The following is an 18,411-nucleotide window of genomic DNA, read 5'->3' as shown; positions in this document are numbered from 1 at the left end:
ATTTTTTTTCTGCAGTAGTTAGAAGAGTTCGCTGTCTGTGCATTATTGAATTATACTACAGGCAGTCCCCGGTTATTGGCCGGAGTTCTGTTCCAATGGTGTAATGATAAGCGAAAATCGCAGATAACCGAAAATCGCTGATAACTGAAAATCGCCAATAATTGAAAATCCCCAATAACTGAAAATCGGCACCTTTCAGTGCTTTTTCGGTGATTTTTGGTTATTGGCGCCTCTGTTAGGTATGTTTTGGCGCCAATACGCGATTATCGGTGCTGATATGTGGAAATTGGTGCATATCGGCGCCAAAAATCGCGATTTTCGTTGCTAGACAAGCACTGAAAAACCAGATTGCCGATAACCAAGCCCGCCAATAACTGGGGACTGCCCGTATATAAAGAAAGAGGTATGGCATTTATTGTTACTCGTGGCCACTTGGTATCTTTAAAGGTATACATTAATTCACTAAGTATATCCAGGTTGTTGCATGGTCATGAATTAATATGTAGTTTTCCTTTTAAAAATACATACCAAAATATCCCATAGATATTCCTGACCACTGTGGTTCTTTAGTCATCAGTTATGCTAAATTAACTGAGAGTATACCAATTGAAGATGTACAGTAGATAACATTCCTCATGCCTGTTAAAATAATATACAAAAGAATAATAAGTAACCTAGATATTCTATAAGACAGACCTGTTAATATTCTTAGATTTTGCTCCAAATTAGGACTCATACCTAAATGAAATATAGTGAATATGATATACATACTATTAGAATTGATTTATTTTTTGGATGAAATCTGCTTTCAATAGTTTTTCTTTCTTATAGGCAGGCTATTGACAATGGGTTATACCTGGATGTAGACCGTATGTGGCGGCTTTTTCGAGAAATGGTGAATGGTCTAGACTACATCCACTCCCAGGGTCTTATTCACCGAGATCTTAAACCAGGAAATATTTTTCTTGACTCCTCTGATCACATCAAGATTGGAGACTTTGGATTAGCCACTGCTGCTATCAAAGCCAAGACAACAATAGGCTTTATCCCAATGGCAGATATTGAGGAGAACAAAGATAGTGTGTTAACAGGTCAGGTTGGAACTACCTTTTACATTGCACCAGAAGTCACTGAAGCCAAAGGAAAAGTGAGCTATACAAATAAAGTTGATATCTATAGCCTTGGAGTTATTTTCTTTGAGATGGTTTATCCTCCCCTCAAAACTGGAATGGAGAGGGTTAAAGTTTTATCTGATCTGAGACTGAAGGAGATACATTTCCCTTCAGATCTGAAGGAAAAAGAAAATTTTCTGTGTCGTCAGCTCGTCCGTTTGCTTCTCAACCATGATCCTCACTCAAGACCAACTACAACAGACATTCTTAAATCTTCTCTTCTGCCCCCTCCAACAGCCGAGGAACGAAAATTTATGGAGACCCTGGAGAGTAAATTGCACAATACCAGATCATCAAGCTATCAAGAAATCTTAAGCCTGGTATTCAAACCCTCTGCTCGGCCTGAACTGGAAGCCACTTTTGAATACACACATCCAATATCATCTGATCATGCCACCTATTGGAAACAAGATTACCTTCATTCTCTTATCAATGCAGTGTTTAAAGTTCATGGTGGCATTTGGATACCTACATCCTTTTACATACCAAAAGGTTCATTTTATGAGGACAAAGATAATCTAGTGTGCCTAATGTCTCGTAGAGGAGAACTGATCTCAGCCCAGTATGAACTACGATATCCATTTGCCCGATTTGTTGCCCGCAATGAGATCAAGTACATGAGAAGATACTGCATAGATCGTGTTCAGCGTGCTTACAAAGTTAGTGGTATTCATCCTAAGGAGTCTTATGAGTGTGCTTTTGACATTATATCTTCAAAAAGGGAGGCCTCAGAATCTGCAGCAAGAGTGATGCTAGTAACACATGATCTGATACAGCAAATAATTCAAGGACGCACACAGGACATCAAAATTAGTGTTGGACACATGGGACTAGTACGTGTTATTCTAAAGCACTGTGGAATTGATGAATCCCTTCACAATAAACTTATTATACTCCTGAAGGTATGATATCCTAAGGATGCATCCACATTCCAGTAAAACATGTGATGAACACATGCTGGCAACTTATTGAATTTATATCATAAAAGGTTGAAAACAAATTGAAGACAATAAGTGGAAAACAAATCTTATGCTCTTATGGAGCACTTGTCAGGACTGCCTATAAGCTTGTTTTAAGATGTATGCAATAAGTTGTGGATGTTTATTTGACATTTTACTGCGGTGTGGATGCACCTTAATTGTGTGATATTTTCTGATATATGTATTTGTTCCTTGTTTGGAGTAAATGCAATGTTTATTTATACACTACAGTATATTGAAAACTAGCATTTTCTGAAGCTTATTTTCACAGAGCTATATAATTCCTAAACTGTTTTATATAATTAATATTTTTATAAATAAATGCAGGAGTGGAATGGAAAACGGATGACTTTCGAAAATCTTGGGGAATGCTTGCGGGACCTTGGGGTTGCTAGATCGTCTGCAGAAAGTCTGAAAGGATTTCTGGTTTTAGATGGACCTGTTGAGGAAGTCATAAAATCTTTTAAAGACAAAGGGTTGACATCTCGCCATAGGAGTCTAATACCAGTTGTAAAACAAATTATATCTGAAATTGAAGATATTACAGAAACTGCTTTCACATTAGGAGTAAAAGTAAGTACTGATTGGAAAGCATTTGGTACTTCATGTGGTTCTTTGTTTGTTCTTTTCTTTTCTGTTTGAGAACTTGAGCTCTGGGAACATTTTAAAGCTTGTGGTTGCAAATTACAGCTGCTGTAATAATTGTGGTTACAATACTTTGTGCTAATTATTGTTGAATTTATGCATATATGTTGACAATGTGTTTATAATTAATAAAAAAAGTAGTTTTATTGATTTGAGTTGACCATTGTTAGTCCAAATTATCCCATTATTGGTGAAACATAGTGGTATAGCTGGTGAGTAAAGAAATTTGATGGGTCATATTCCTTTACATTGCTGCTTACCCAATTTTATTTGCATGGACTCATCTGAGAAAGACCTAGTTTTTTGTAATTTTTATTACAACTTGCAAAAGTTCTTCATTATCATCATTATCCTTTTTTGTTAGTATTATTATGTCATTCTTTTAAAGTTTTTTCATATGGTCTCATAGAAATTATCTCTGTAATTTCCAGTATTATGTTCAACTTAAACCTATGATGGTGGCGGATGTTCATCTGTATTGTGGATTCATGTGCCAATTTTTGATGGATGTTCGGAAGAAGAATAACATTGTTCAGGAATTGTTGGCACAAGGAGGAGGTTATGAGCAACTAATCCAGAAACATGGGTAAATTGATTTTATATACAAAAGAATATATTAATCAGCTGTGTCTTAGGGGCAACATTCTTTTGTACTTTGTCCGTAATTTGATGGTTACCCTTCTTAGACAAAGTTTGCTTGCTATAATATGTGATGTACCACCCACAATAATGTGGAGTATTTTTTATTTTATATGATTTATGCCTACAGAAATGTAATTCTATGACTATCTGTCTATGTAATTCTATGACTATCTGTCATTTATTTGAGCTTTATCACTGGTAAGGACTTTTGTTGTGCATTACATCATTGCAAATGATGAGACTCATATAATTTTTACTTTGATTAATGTCTTTCTGTATTTTGGGAGTAATTTTATCAGTTACTGGATCTTACAGCCCTGTTATTTATGTACATCTAGGCATTTTGAATCTGGGCTTTTAATTTTAAATTGAAACGTTTAAATGGCTGAACACATTCTTAACATATAGTTATATTAGTGTTGTATCGCCATGGCAGTAACTGTAAATTTTGTCCTTTGCAGTCTAGAAACTGATTTTGTTCATTACTGTAGGTAGATTAGTTTCATTAGGTATGGTGCAAATGAAATTTTGCTTTATTCCATTCTTATTGAACCTGTTAAAGCATCTCATGATAAGACTAACGATGGTTACGATAAATCACAAATGGTTCCTTGGGAGAGCTTTTTGATTTCATATTGTCATGTCTTTTTCTTTAGTTAAGAAACATTTACTTGAAAGAAACTGAATGTCTCATTGAGTGAAGTTTATCTGTGTTAAGGATTATTCTGAGAATATGAATATTTGTCATTTTTGTAGGAGAAAACTGGATGTTTTGTGACAGTTAATCAGAAGTTTGTTAGTATGTATGGCAGTACTATTATCCTTGACATAGTACACATTCACTATCCAATGAATATCAGAAAAATTTTGGCTGCTTTCAACTTAAGTATGATTGAAGGTGACAGTAATTTTGTTTTACTATACATGAATGAATGTTTGACAGGCAATATAAATTTTTAATTTTAGCACTTGTAAACTTGCAGGACAGTAGGATAGTGCCCATGTTTGGAACTGACATTCAAGTGTATCACAGAAATCATTTGAGGTGTGTGGGAAGAATCAAGAAACTTCAGAGATTATAAAACTTGGAAATGCTATAGATTTGTTGTTATTTAGTTAGCTCAACCATTTTTTAACAGGCTTCATTATTGTGTTTCTTTCCAGAAGTACATTTTTGTGTAAACCAAACAACTATGAAATTCCAGCAGCATTTGGCATCAGTCTTTTCTTGGATAAGTTTGTTGGTTGTGTATGCGATATCAGTCAGTTAGCAGCCTCAGGGAGGAGTGATGTTACGAAGGTTGCTGCAGGTAAACCCTTCCATTTATAAGGAAAAAAAATTTTATGTTTTTCCATATAATAATTCAGTTATTCTGTTAAAACTTCCAGAATGGTCATTGTGAGAGTCTAATCTGAACATGACATTCTGAGATCAATTTTGGTTTTTATGCTATTTACATTTTTTATTCCAATGACAGGTCTAGGTTGTGGTTTTGGTGTGATTAGCGTACTAGTGTGTGCTGTGGGACAAAAGCAGCTTCAGAGTCGTGTTGATATTGTGTGTAAGCTGAGAGCTGTCAATATTTCAGCTGACCATTGTCACTTCTTGGTTAGTTCTCATAGTTTTCCTGTTGTTAGATTTTATTTATATATAGTCCTTACAGTCCTTATAGTATAGTGATCTGAGTGTTGAGACAAATGAAATTTTGTGTGCTAAGGGCAACACTGAATTTTGTACAGTCATTTTAAACCAGGTTTAGGCTAGATATTGTAAAAGATTTTGTCTTCTTTTTGATTATACTACTTAACATCTCTACGAAGTACATTCAGATTTTTCAGATACTGTAATACAGTTTATTGACGTATTAAAAATGCAAATTTGTTGCACAAGGATGTGATATGGAAAAGTAGTTGCTGTGTTTATTTGAACAAATTCTTGATTTTGCTATAAGAAAAGAGTGGACACTGTAAAGTTTTATTTAGTGAATGATGTGACTCTATTTTTAATTTTATCAGACTACAGAAGAAGCTGAGAACTTTGTAGAGAATCGGTGTATTCCTAATTTGGTCATGCTGATGGGTGGTGACAAAGCAACTGTTAAGATGACCAGTGATCCTTCAGGCACTGCTGGCAGGATGGTGGAAAGAAAGCTCCCTCTTGATAGAGTATATGAGACTCTTTTGAAGACTCTAGGAATTTCAGAGTCTTTGCCTGTATCAGGTTACACAAGAAGTGAATCCAAAAATACTGGTAATTATTATGACTTACTATGATTTTTAGTTATTTATAAAGGAACTTTGGATTTTTGACCAGCTCTTTATATATATTTTTGTGTAAATTGGATATATTGGGATAGTTTACACAGAACATACTTGTTCTGCAGGTACCCCCTTGCACCTCTAAGTCATAATACAAACCTTATATTTTACTCATGCTATACCTTCTTAGATTGTGTGGTGTTAGCTCAAGAGAGCCATGAATAATGGAATAATATATTTTCTACATGATCTTGCTTCTTTGAAAATCTTTAAATTCTGAATCTTTGCTGGATAGCCCCCAAGCATGAAGATGAAGGTTGTCTGGGTTGAGGAGTTCTTCCAAACTGAAAGACTTTTGGGATTTTCCTCCACCATAGTTAGTAGATCTGCAAACCTTTCCTTTATGGCCAAAAGGGGTTATTGAGTCATCCTTGTGTTGACTAAGGATTGAAGCGTTCCTAGTACCTAGCTGATAAAGTCACAGACAGGAAAGGCATAGATGTCAATGTTCTTCAAGCAGCGAAACGTTGCTTCTAATCTCCAGACTGCTGAGTATAGCTAAATGGACAGGAAACCAGTCACTTGTAAATTTGGCGTGTTGCAAATAGATCTACCAGTGGCATGCTCCATAGAATTCAAAGAGATTTGCAAACTTCAGAGTTCAGCAATTTCTTTGACAGTAGACCCTGGTTTACTTTGCTATACTGAGTTCTTTTGCCTTTTCCTGTTCAAAAATCTTCACCGCTAGTGTTCACAGTACTTCTGAACACAGGCTTCCTTCATTGCCAAGGCATGCCACTGTTGATAAATAGTCAATTATGACACCAACTGCTCTTCCCATAAGGTGTAAACAAAGTAATTGGAGGACTAGAAAGATGGCTTTTAACTTGAGAAAATTGATTTGTTGTTCCTTATCATGCAGTATCTATGATCCTATTGTAAACATCTGTACCACTGGACTGGGTGGAACTAATGGAACTCCTACCTGGAAGTGATTTGAGGTTCCCCCCCTCCAATGGATATCTCCCAGAGGTTAGTATTGGGGAGTTCTTGGGTAGAGATGCCACTGACCACAAATTTGCAGGTGAAAGTGAACTTTATTTAATAAATGCTTTCAGAAATTCTGATAAGCTGCTAACAGCATGGAAGACATGAAAAGTGATTGGGGAATTCTGATAAGCTGCAAGCAGCTTTGCAGACATTACAGGTGAGTGAGGAATTCTGATAAGCTGTTAACAGCAATGCAGACGGAAAAAGTGGTGGTGGATTCTGATAAGGTGTTAACAGCATGACAGACATGGAAAGTCAGTGGGGAATTCTGAAAGCTGTTAATAGCATGATAAACATCAAAAGTAAGTTGAGAATTTAAGTTATTAACAGCATATCAGACAGGAAGAGTTATTTAAGCAATTGCTCTTTACTTATGGATCCAGATGTATCATGCACATCATGCATTGAGCCTCTTCTGTAGTGTTTGGCCATTCAAAGGCTCCATGTATGGGTTAAATATGAACAATGAGATTTTGGTGAAATTATTTTGTACTGTATTATCAAGTTGTAAGCAGAGTACAGTTCATTCACCGTATATATTTCAGATGGTGATAGAAATGCAGTACAGCATTTGAAATGCCATAATTTACCAGAATCTTGTGCTCTTGCTGAGTGGAGACTGATTCTTGATGAGGGTTAATTGATATTATTATTGGCACTTGAAAAAATTATGATTCTGTATATAGTCAATATTATTGTCCTTTTTTTCTTTAATGGTATGCTTTTCTGTAATGTAACATATAAACTGCCTAATTAATTAGTTTACTTGATTTTCATGTGTAATGTCAAGAAGTGCTATATATTTTAGATAGGTACAGTAATTAATGTGTTGTTGAATTTCTTGGAATTACAGGTGTGAATAGCCAAGAAGACATTCAGCTCAATATATCATTCATAACAAATACATCGAAAAAACAGAGCAAAGTCCGTGACCTCCCTAAAGAAGAAACGAACACAGTAAGTATACTTTTATCTCTCTCTTGTAGTATTATTACTCTGGGAAAAGAATATGTTTTGTTAATTTTGTTGGTAGTGTCACATTTCAAGAGATCTGTTTGATTCATGTGTATAACACCCTTTAAAACTGCCTCTTCCATGCAATGTAAGACAGCATAAATGTTCATATTGATGTGAATTTCTCATTCCATTCTATTTTTCATGATAGGTAGCACCAAAGACCATACAGCTTTTTCATAATGAAATGGAGCTGTTGCCAAAGTTTATGAGTGAATTGCAAAGATTTTTTCCTAGCAAAACTCCTGAGAGAATTATTCAGTGAAAACCCTTGTATGCTATGGTAGTGGGACATATGATACATTTGCTGAAATTCTTGACTGTGTTATAAATTAGATTCCTCTTCTTTCAAAATACTATATTTCATATTTGTTACTTTCTGAAGGTACCAATTTAGTAAACTCTTGAAGATATACCAAATTAAAGCCAAAAATGGTACCAAATTAAAGCCAAAAATGGGTTGCAAGTTGGAAAGGGTACTATGCAAAAATTCATTGTCAGTAAGACCTATAGAATTCATATAAGAAAGAACAGTATAGCACTAAAGTATAATTAAAGTCTGATAAACAAATTTCCTTACTTTCAGTATACCCATAAATGTTAAAGTACACTTTAGCAGAAAAATTTTCTAGTTGAGATTGTCATTACACTATCATGACCAGTTAAGATTGTCATTGCACTATTATGACCAGTTGAAAGTGTCATTACACTGTTATGACCAGTTGAAATTGTCATTATACTATTATGACCAGTTGAGATTGCCATTACACTATTATGAGATAATGCCCAAAACAGTAAACAAGAAAAACCCAGGGTAAGCTAAAAAAAAATGCACTACTAATGAAATGCTCATGTTGGCCACTGTGCACACTTACAGTCTATTTAGGACTATGCTGCCTTGAATCCTTTCATTTTCTGTATTTGTGTAATTAAAACCCAGCAGGATAAAATGTTACAGAGCAAAACGTAGAAGAAAAATTGCATAAAGAAAAATTGTGTGTGCGTGCCAGGGAGTATTATGCATATCATAGAATACAGTGTATACTTTATTTCAAAATGCATAATGCATGTATTACATGATAAAAGATGTAATTTTATGAAACATTTTTTTTTTCAAACACGCAAGAATTATTATTCTTGCATTATGATTCTTGAGATCAAGAAAAAGTTAGGCTTGGAGGTAAGAACTCATAAGTTCATGATAAGTACAGCAATGGATTTGTTGAAAAAAGTAAGCTAGTTTTCAGAGAATTATGCATATTTCATGAAAACCTAATACGTATCAGCCTGAACCTTAAATTTAAGTGGGAGGACCAAACTGCTAAGCAGTCAGTTATTTTCTTAACGATAGACTTAAATTTGGGGACAGTTCCAGACTCAGTCAGAATGGAAGAAGAGCTTGCACTTGTAGTCTGCATACCCTGGCATAATTCATTCCAGCTGTCTCAAGTAGACTTGTTTTGTTTGTTCCCAGAATTTTCAGTTGTTCTTATGGGGATACAGATACTATGACTTTCATAAAAGGCGTATCTTACATTGCATGCACTGGACTGGCTGTGACCTGGATAACAAGGAGGGTAACCTGGTGGAGAGGGGTGGTTTCCCACACTCTCCAACCCTTGCCAGCCATTTTTCTTATAGCTGCCAGATGATCTAGACCTGGTTCAGTGCACTCATACCCTTTTGTTTGGTTGTGGTGTGACACTGTACGTTTCAGTGCTATTTGCTGTGTTGTTTTGTTGTGGTGTTTTTGTTAGTATTTATTATGTTTTGGCTGAAGAGTCAGACTGAATTCTTAAATTAAAGACTTATTTCTTTGGTAAAACTTATCTGTTCTGGGAAGTAAAGTGTACAAAATGAGTTGTTTTTAGAAAACATTAAAATCATTTTAAGTTTTATCGTTCATATTGATTTTGCAGAAATTTCAGAGGTGTTGACATTGCTAAGTACCATAGGCCTTACATTTGAAATGGGATCATGAGTGTAGGTTGTAAAAGATTATAGTAGTTTCTTTGGAAGCATCACTGGACAACTAATTATGGACTGAGATATGGTTAGGAAGATGCCTTGTGATGTTCCATAGAGAGAGGTTTGGCATCAAGAATAATATTGGTGAAATTTATAGGAAAAATCCCAGTTCTGCAGTTTATGTATTGCATTCATATTGTTTTCAGTATAAGGTTGTTTTGTTTTTATAGCATTAATAGGTTTTGTATTAATAAATTCAAGGCATAGACCAAGAGTCTTACCTTTTCTATAAATTGTACCTCTGTGCCTCAGGAAATTGAGCATAAAGTTTTTTCTTCTTTTATATAGTGTGCAAATTTTTAACTCAGTAAAGCACTGCTTTTAACTTTGTCGTTAGTAGAACAGTGACCAAATAACAGTGGTATGTATAGAGACAAGGGAACCAAAAAAAAAAGGATCAAGGGTGGAAACATTGACCAGACAAATTGCTTTTGGTTCATTCCAGTCAAGGAAGGAAATAAAATTGTGGTGCCCCCAATATGAGAGCAGAACTCCAAACAGAGATGATATAGGCATACTTTAGAGGCAATGCATTTATATTTAATCAGATGTAGGTAGCCTTGAATTTTTAAGAAATTAAACAGAAAACTTTATGGCTACCAATTACTGAGAAAACCTTATGACTACCAATTAATATCATTAAGAAATAAATTTTGATACTGGACACTGTTCTAGCAGCATATTCTGAGCATTCTCAATTGGCCCAGTATTTCATTTTTAAAAAGGTTTAATGAGTGAATTTATAATAGTGGTAAAGTTAAAATTTCTTATTTAGAGAACTCAGAATCTTAAGTATTTCAATTTTCTTTGTTTTCATACAGATATACCGTGATGTTATGCATGCTGTGACTAATCGTTGGCCAAATCTAGGACCAAGCACAACTTTGGAAGTCTGGGCTGTAGACCTTGATAAAAGGGCTCTTATGGCTTTTGGAATGCTGGATACAGATAGCAGCTCCAAAAACTTCAAGGATTCTGTGAAAGATCTCAAATCTCAGTAAGAAAATATAATAATGATGATGTTTTCAGATGCTCAAGTAATTCTATAATATATTAGATATAAGTAAAACCCTAATTGTAGTACAGGTATGCAATCCTTTATCCAAAATCTTGGGGCCAGATGTGTTTTGGTTTTTGGAATTTTTTTGATTTCAGAACTGCAGCAAAAACATATTTTTTTCCTTTTTACATGTTTTTTTCATTATACAGGTAGTTATTTATTCATTATATTTTATTATTATTTACTTTCATAAAAGTAACTTACCAAGTAATTACATAGCTATAATTTCCAACTAGTACGATAGCTTAAATTCAAAATTCAGTGGTAACACTTCGATTGTTTGGTGTAGGTGACCAGTACCACCCACTAATGGCAATACTAGGAACGACTTAGCAGACAACCTCATTTTGTTTCTGCCGTGCTTGATGTAAACATCCAGTACTTGCAGCAGCTTTGTTCATGATTTTCCGGTTATATAACTGGATTCGCAAGTGATGATGCATCACTACAACACACTATTATTAAGTTTTTCATGCCACTATAATAAAGTTAAAATTATTGTTAAAGGATTTTGGCAGAGAAAAATCTAGCTGAGAAGGTCCCGTGTCGCAGTGAAATTCCATTACAGCATGTTCGGTATAACAATGCTAGATATACCCAGAAAAAGCTTTCCAGGAAAGCTGGGGTTACTACCCCCAGTGATGATCTTTAGAAAGCGTCGGTATAATGAAGGGTAGTGAAATACCACTACCACGGAAATATATGCTCAAAGAATCTCTCCTTATCAAAACCCCGTAAGCGGTGAGCCGTTACAGCTCCCACCCTCAGCACCCGCCAGACGGCGACACCAGCGCCACCTACTTCATTCCATGCTATGCTAACCCCAGACTTGGCATGTGCAAGAGGGAGAGTACTAGACTAGACAGGAGGGTCACCGGGTGACATCGGGACCTTCTCAGAAATAGATTTTCCTCTGTCAAAATCCCTTTTCTGAAGTTCAGTCCTGTCAGCCCGAAATAGTGATAGGGAAATCATGCAAGACTGCTACTACTGGAAAAAAGGGGGTAACCTGAAGAAAAGGCAAAATTGTAACGAAAATAACTTTAATTAAGAATCTCACTTCCATAAACAAGAATACTTAAAAGTAAGGCAACTTAATTTTAAAGCACACCAATAAACTTAACACTACAAAACACTGAGGTCCCCAGTCTGATGGGAAAAAACCTCAAAATCTTAAAATTACTTAAAAGTAGTGAAACATGAAATGTGCACAGAACAAGAAATACAACCTTAAAACTATATATGGCAAACTTAGGTCAAACATGTAAGAGACAAGACTAATGAAAATAACACACACAATTATCAGTGTACATGGAGCCAAACAAAAACTGTCAGTACCCATCAAACGAACAATTATGGCTAATCAGATTACAGTTTTCATCATCAAATACAATATATCAATATGAAGAGCTAGGCAGTGAGGCATAAACGACCAGGAGAATAAGCAGAGAAGCAAATGGAGGTAGGCAGGCGGGGAAAAGGAAAAGGATATAATTATTTAAGGTGGGGAGATGACACTTCCCACTGCTATAGTATATTTCAGGCTTCCGGTGATTTTAAATAGTGGCGTTTTTAAACACTAGAGGTGATTTCCAACCCATATATTTTGATAACTCTGAAAAGTCCATATTATGAAAATAATTAATAGAAGCAGCCACTGCTCGAATATCATGAACTTTAGAAACTGAGGTCTGGGTTGGCTTGTTTAATGAAATACCAAATTTGTTGTCTTATACCATTAAGAGAAAGAGTACCACCTTTCTCCTGATAAAAGGACCCGACTTACTCTGTGGAGTTCTTGAGAGAGTGAATTTTTAGTGTATGGACTGGACATAAAGATTGATCTTGAGAGAAAGGGCACCACCTTCCAAGGAGACCACCCTGTCCTGTGGGTCTTAGCTCTAGCTAAAAATCTATAGGGTCAGGGGGAGGACTTCTCCGGATGGGAGAAGTTAACAAATTATCACCTCTAGTGAGAGCTGACAGCTCTGAAATTCCTAGCACCTGAAGCCAAACTAAGTAAAAATGGAGTTTTCCTTAACAGATCCTGATAAGAAATGGAAGTTATCCAACTCTGACGCTTAACTTAAGGACGTCATTGAGAAACCAAGTAACTCGAATGTGGGCGTGATACTGGTCTCAGACGAGCGCATGCTCTGGGGATGGATGAAAAATAAGAATCTGTAAGGTCGATTTAAAAGCAAAAATACCCTCTTCAATGCCGACTTGACTGTGGTAATAGTGGAGCCAGACCTTTCTCAAACAGTGACCTAAAGAAGGAAACTCCTAAATTGTCGTCATAATTTTTGGCTAGATGGCTTTCAGGAAGGAGGCTAACTTTTGACTGCTGAGTCATATTGTCTAATAGTAGAATCTCTTTTATCTGATTCTAAAAACAGAGTGTTGACAGGTCAATGTTTGCTCCTTTTTGAGCTACGAACTTTATAAAGTCCATAAAGCTAGGCATCTTGAATCCTGAGGAAGCTGACACAGTCTGGTTTGTACTGTCTGGGTCAGAATGGGCTTGGGAATCAAGACTGGGCAAGCCCAGTTCCTGAATGAGGAACCACCGTTGCTCATGCCAATAGGGGCTACAGAGCTGGTGACCTTTGAATGTCCTTAGTTTGTGTAACACTGCAAAGGTGCAAATTTATTGGAGGGAACAGATAAATTCTTCCCACCTGTTCAATCTACTGTCATTGCGTCTGTGGCGAACGCCTGAGGTCCAGGTTGGGGGGCTACGAACAGGAGCTTGAAGTTGCTCTCCGTTGCGAACAGATCACTTGGAGTCCCGGAACCCGGCAAATCCATTGGAAAGATTCCGATCCAGGGACCACTCCGTCTCCAACGGGGTAGTCCTGGACAGAATCCGCCACCACGTTCGGACACCTGCTAGGGTGGTGGCTGACAGGTGCCAACCGTGCTTGTTAAGCCAGGGAGAAGATAGCTACCATCACTTGGTTTACTCCGACCTGATTTGGAGCCGCCCTGTTGATGCAATGAACTGCCACTGCGCTGTCTAACACCAACCTGATATGAATCCGATTGGAGGGCGGATTTTCTTCAGCGTTAGAAAGACCGCCATGGCTTCCAGGGTGTTTATATGGAACTGCTGAAACATTGTGGACCACGTTCCCTGTACTTTCTGTTTGGTGAATATCCCCCAGCCGCAGAGAAGCGTCTGTGTGGATAACTAGTGCCGGAGGGGGAAACTGAAGTGGAACTGTTTTGGACAGGCCCTTGACTGTGGTCCAAGGCCGCAGTCTTGTCTTTAAGATCCGAGGGATAGAGGCCTTGTCCCTGAGCTTGGTGTTTGCTCGACTCCACGCCACTCTGTTTATGTCTTTTAATTTGGCTTTCAAGAGCAGGTCTGTCACTGAGGCAATTGGAGAGACCGAGACCCTTTCCCTGGGGACCGACGGGATGATGACTGATTTTGAGAAACCTCTTGGTGAGAGATGCTATCTCTTTCCTCTTGGAAGGAGGGAGAGATAATGTGGGAGGACAGTCCACTGAAGACCCAGCCACTGAAACCGAGACTCCGAGTCAGGCGGGACTTCTCCTGTTCAGCTGAAACCCAATGACTCTAGAAATTGGTGACTATGGAGCGTGGCTTCTTGACACTCCGGAACAGTTGGAGCAGATTATCCAGTCGTCCAGTACGCTGCTGGGAGATTCGCCCCAGGACCGGAGCTGCTGTACTACCAGATCCGCCAGCTTGGTGAATATCCTGGGTGCAATGTTCAGACCGAAGGGCATGACCCGAAGGAGTGAGGGCTTGATTCCCCGAGTCTGAAACCGAGAACTGAGAGAAGTTCCGGCGCAACCGAAGACGTGATAATAAGCGTCTGAAAGATCGATAAGAAGTGGTGACGCTCCACGCAGAAGTAGAGTCGAACCTGAGCTACCGTAAAGCATGCGAAACTTGTCGCATTTATGTAGAGATTTAGACGCCGATAGATCCAGGATCACTGTTTGCTGATCGAGTCTTTTTGGGAACAGTGAATAGCCTGCCTTGAAACTTTGGGTGCCTTTGCTTTCTTTATTGCCCGTTTGTTGAGCAATTCTGTTACATAATCCTGTAGATTGATGTGGGTGGCTGGTAAAATCTGTTTTAGAGGGGGAGGATTCTTGATCCAGCTCCACCCCTAGTCCCTTGGACACAATGCTGTGTGCCCAAAGGGCTGAAGGGTCCATTGGTCCCTGAACCAATACAGGCGACCGCCCACCCTGCGTTTTTCTCAGTGGGAGGGAGCGGGTTTGTTCCCTCTACCACGTCCTCTCCCTTGGGGTGGTGTTAGACCTTCCTCTGTGGGGCCTTGCCCCTTCCTCCCCTTGCAACCCCTATTGAGGCAGTGAAAAAATCCACGGCCTTCATGTAGGGTTGTATGCTGGTGGAGGATACATGGGAGGGGCGTCGCTGGTTGGACAACACGTGCTACTGTTGGGGTTGGGACTTAGAGGTAGATGGCTGGGCCACTGCCGGACCGGGACGGCTTGAACCACCGCCTGATGGGGCCTCTTATGTCTCCTGAACCTTTTTCCTCCTCTCGTCTGGGGGTCGGCCGATTCTGGGTCTTGCGCTTATAAGTGGGAATTCCCCACCGGCGCGCAGACTCCTGATTGGCCCGTGTAGCTTCAGACATGATTTGATGTAACCTCTCCTTCAGGGAAGAGGTTAGGTCCCCAGATTGAACTTTAATGAGCTTGTTAGGCTCGTGGCGGATTAATAGCGTCAGCAAAAATAAATTTTCTGCATTCCAGCCTAGCCATAACAAACTCATGCAAGCTCTAACTGAAGCTCATGGGGGAAAGACTTAGCTAGGACCTGGAAAAGGGTTAAATCCGAGCGGAGGCGGCAGTAGCCTCAGTAAGACGGCCGAGACTCAAGGACCGGGTTAACTTAGTCCGGTCTCAAACTCGCTTTTTAACAATGATTCAGGCAGCTTAGGGAGTTGTTAAAGCTAAACTGCGTGGAAGCAGTGAAGGTCCAGCTTGCCTACAGTGAAAGTGGTGGACGTCCACAGAACTTCGTTACTTCCTAGAATACCAGGAAGTAGATCTGTTTCCCTTAATTGAGAAAAAGGATTCCGTCAAAGCATGCTAGGTCGGTAGCCAGAGCAATTTTGTCCATGCAAGGAGTGGGAAGATCTTCTCCCAGGGTGAACATCGTGAAATTGCCCCTTGAAAGGGGTCAATTTGTGTTCACTGCCTGCCACTCCGTCCAGGGTGTAGGAGAGCCGACTGGGCTTGGTCTCTAGGGATGATGACAGTCTCCCTAGTACCTTGTCTGACCGAATCCAGAGCTTCTGGTAAGCCTCACTGCCAGGATAAGGGGCAAGAGATCGGGGAAGAACTCCAACTCCTCCAACCGTCTCATGCCCAGACCGTCTAAGGTAAGTTTGCCCATCATGTTGGATGGCCCGGTCACGAACGCCAAGGGTTTCCGACATCAAGCGGCGGGAGGTCCGCAGTGTCGGGGATAGAATACTGCGGTTCTGCTTTTAGTTGGCAGCCAAACCTGCAGTATATTGTCATAGTTGGCAAACTTATCTGAGATCTTCTCAAACCTAGAATCTAGGTCCTCCGTGAACTTTTTTGTATAGTTCAGTGGCTGGGAGGTTTAGCATCAAAAAGAGGCTGGCGAGGAGGGCTTGGTTTGCCCCTCTTACTCGCGCCACTGCCGGAGAGGAGCTAGATTTACTCCCGAGGCTACGGTCCTGAAACCTTAGCCTTCGGGAAGGGGCAATGCCTTCTTGGAAGTCGAGGACTTATAGCCCTTGCCTTCCATGAAGTCTTCAACTTGGGGATAGCAGGCGGAGCTCTATCACCCAAAGAGGAAGACTTCTACAAAACCTACAAATGAAGACACAGATGAAGCAGAGTCAAACAAGGGGGCCCGCCCCAATATCCTCACTTACCTCACCACTTACCACCTGGTCCTGCTCCGTATTCATTGGTTCCAAGTCGAGGTTTAGGGCGGCAACATCCTCGAGACATCCGGGCGACATGATGTCCACTTTGAGGTGGCTGGGCCATCCGCGGATCTGTTGGATAATAGGGGTGGCAAGTTCTTCTGGTACTGCAGCGGCCACCCGTGCGCCGAGGGTAAAAGCAAGTCCCTCAACCTGGCGTCGAGATGGGCTTCCCGACGGAACATTTCTGCCAACCCAGCCACCAGGCCGGAGGGATTCCAAGGCAGACTTCTTGGAAGTTTTCATCCGCCTGCAAGGAAACCTGCAGTTAGTCAGGAATGAAAGACAGATGGAGAATATAAACAACGTATCATTATGAGGAGCATGGACCGGAGGAAAAGACTTTCACTTACGCTCGTCTTGGATGGTTGAGGAGAGAGCAAAGCAAACCCTCACAGCCATCGGGGTGCCAAACAACCAGGTCGTCCAGTCGGACCGCACAACCAGCGTGGGTCCGGCGCACCACGCCCGTAGGGTTGTTGAAGGAGGCGGTGCACCCGGCTCCTCACAGCGACAGTCTGTAAAGGTAACGGTACATGAACCTCACACTCTCAGCAAAAATAAAGTCGGCAAGGCCGGAAACTCAACTACAACCGGAATACTCCGTAGAAGAACACCAAATTAAACTGGGCCAATAAGCTTTAAATGCACAGAGTGGAAGGTGAGATTCAGACCCGAAGACTCCGGGGAATGAAGGAACGAAATGCAGGAACCAACCATAAGGGCTGCCAGAAAATGCGGCGGGCCCCAGGTGTGGGACCGGAATCACGTATACAAAATAATAATAATAACAATAATCAAAAATAACAATGATGGTAACACTCGAGACCGGAGGAGTCCGTTACGCTAGCGTGACATAGAATCATCTCACATTCACCTCCCCGCCGGAGAAAACAAATGGGTAAAGGATCTATCATTTCGCAACATCGTGAACCACACAAAAACCCTAACCGTGGCTCGATGGGGAGACGAGAGGTTGAGACAGGGATTGAACACGCTCGAGCAAAGCAACCACCCACCCCACCACAGCGAAGCTGGGGACGATGATGGGGAGGAGCCAATCCCTCTACCAATAGGGGGAGGAGTCCCTGACTCGGAGAAACGCCATCTAGCGTCACTCCGCATCGCAGTCGCAAAGCTGAGGGGGAGGGGGTAGTGAAGAGGAGTAGGCTACCGGAAGGGGAGAGGGAGACAAAGAGAACATGACACCAGCTCAACTGCATCCTTCCTTCCCAATGAACTTGGGAGGGAAGCCCACAGGGGAGCTACACAGCCCAAAGCCCAACTTCTCCTAGGCGTAGCCTAATATAAACCCAACCTAGTATAGGTTAGGAAGGAGAAAAGGGGTGTAAAGGAGAGGAGGAACCAACAGGAGAGAAATTTTGTGCCGAGAGCCAACCAGGAGCAGTAGGGGATAAGTAGGCACTAGCCTAGAGAAACACATCCAAGAACTCGATTCCCCGAGGTGGAGGAAGAGGGACTGAGGGCTCACTTTCTGGCCCTAACCACGATCCTGTGGAAACAGCAAGCAAAACTCCCTCAACCTGATCTCCGCACCCAGGGCAAGGGATGGAGCCCACACTACA

The 18,411-nt window shown here is 40.1% G+C and overlaps 1 protein-coding gene across 2 annotated transcripts in view; it reads left to right on the top strand.

Annotated features, from left to right (window-relative positions):
• Gcn2 (eukaryotic translation initiation factor 2 alpha kinase Gcn2) overlaps nucleotides 1–18,411 on the top strand; it is an 87,466-nt gene that overhangs the window by 54,919 nt on the left and 14,136 nt on the right. For both annotated transcript variants that reach the window (XM_067107834.1, XM_067107835.1), the window contains 8 exons: nucleotides 832–2,074; nucleotides 2,480–2,725; nucleotides 3,229–3,383; nucleotides 4,604–4,749; nucleotides 4,918–5,048; nucleotides 5,456–5,690; nucleotides 7,602–7,705; nucleotides 10,612–10,787. In XM_067107834.1, coding sequence (XP_066963935.1) covers nucleotides 832–2,074; nucleotides 2,480–2,725; nucleotides 3,229–3,383; nucleotides 4,604–4,749; nucleotides 4,918–5,048; nucleotides 5,456–5,690; nucleotides 7,602–7,705; nucleotides 10,612–10,787 — 2,436 coding nt within the window. The remainder of the gene's footprint in view (nucleotides 1–831; nucleotides 2,075–2,479; nucleotides 2,726–3,228; nucleotides 3,384–4,603; nucleotides 4,750–4,917; nucleotides 5,049–5,455; nucleotides 5,691–7,601; nucleotides 7,706–10,611; nucleotides 10,788–18,411) is intronic.

The sequence above is a fragment of the Macrobrachium rosenbergii genome, chromosome 8, assembly GCF_040412425.1.
Source record: "Macrobrachium rosenbergii isolate ZJJX-2024 chromosome 8, ASM4041242v1, whole genome shotgun sequence".
NCBI lineage: Eukaryota > Metazoa > Arthropoda > Malacostraca > Decapoda > Palaemonidae > Macrobrachium > Macrobrachium rosenbergii.
This window is presented reverse-complemented; position numbering and strand designations above follow the sequence as displayed.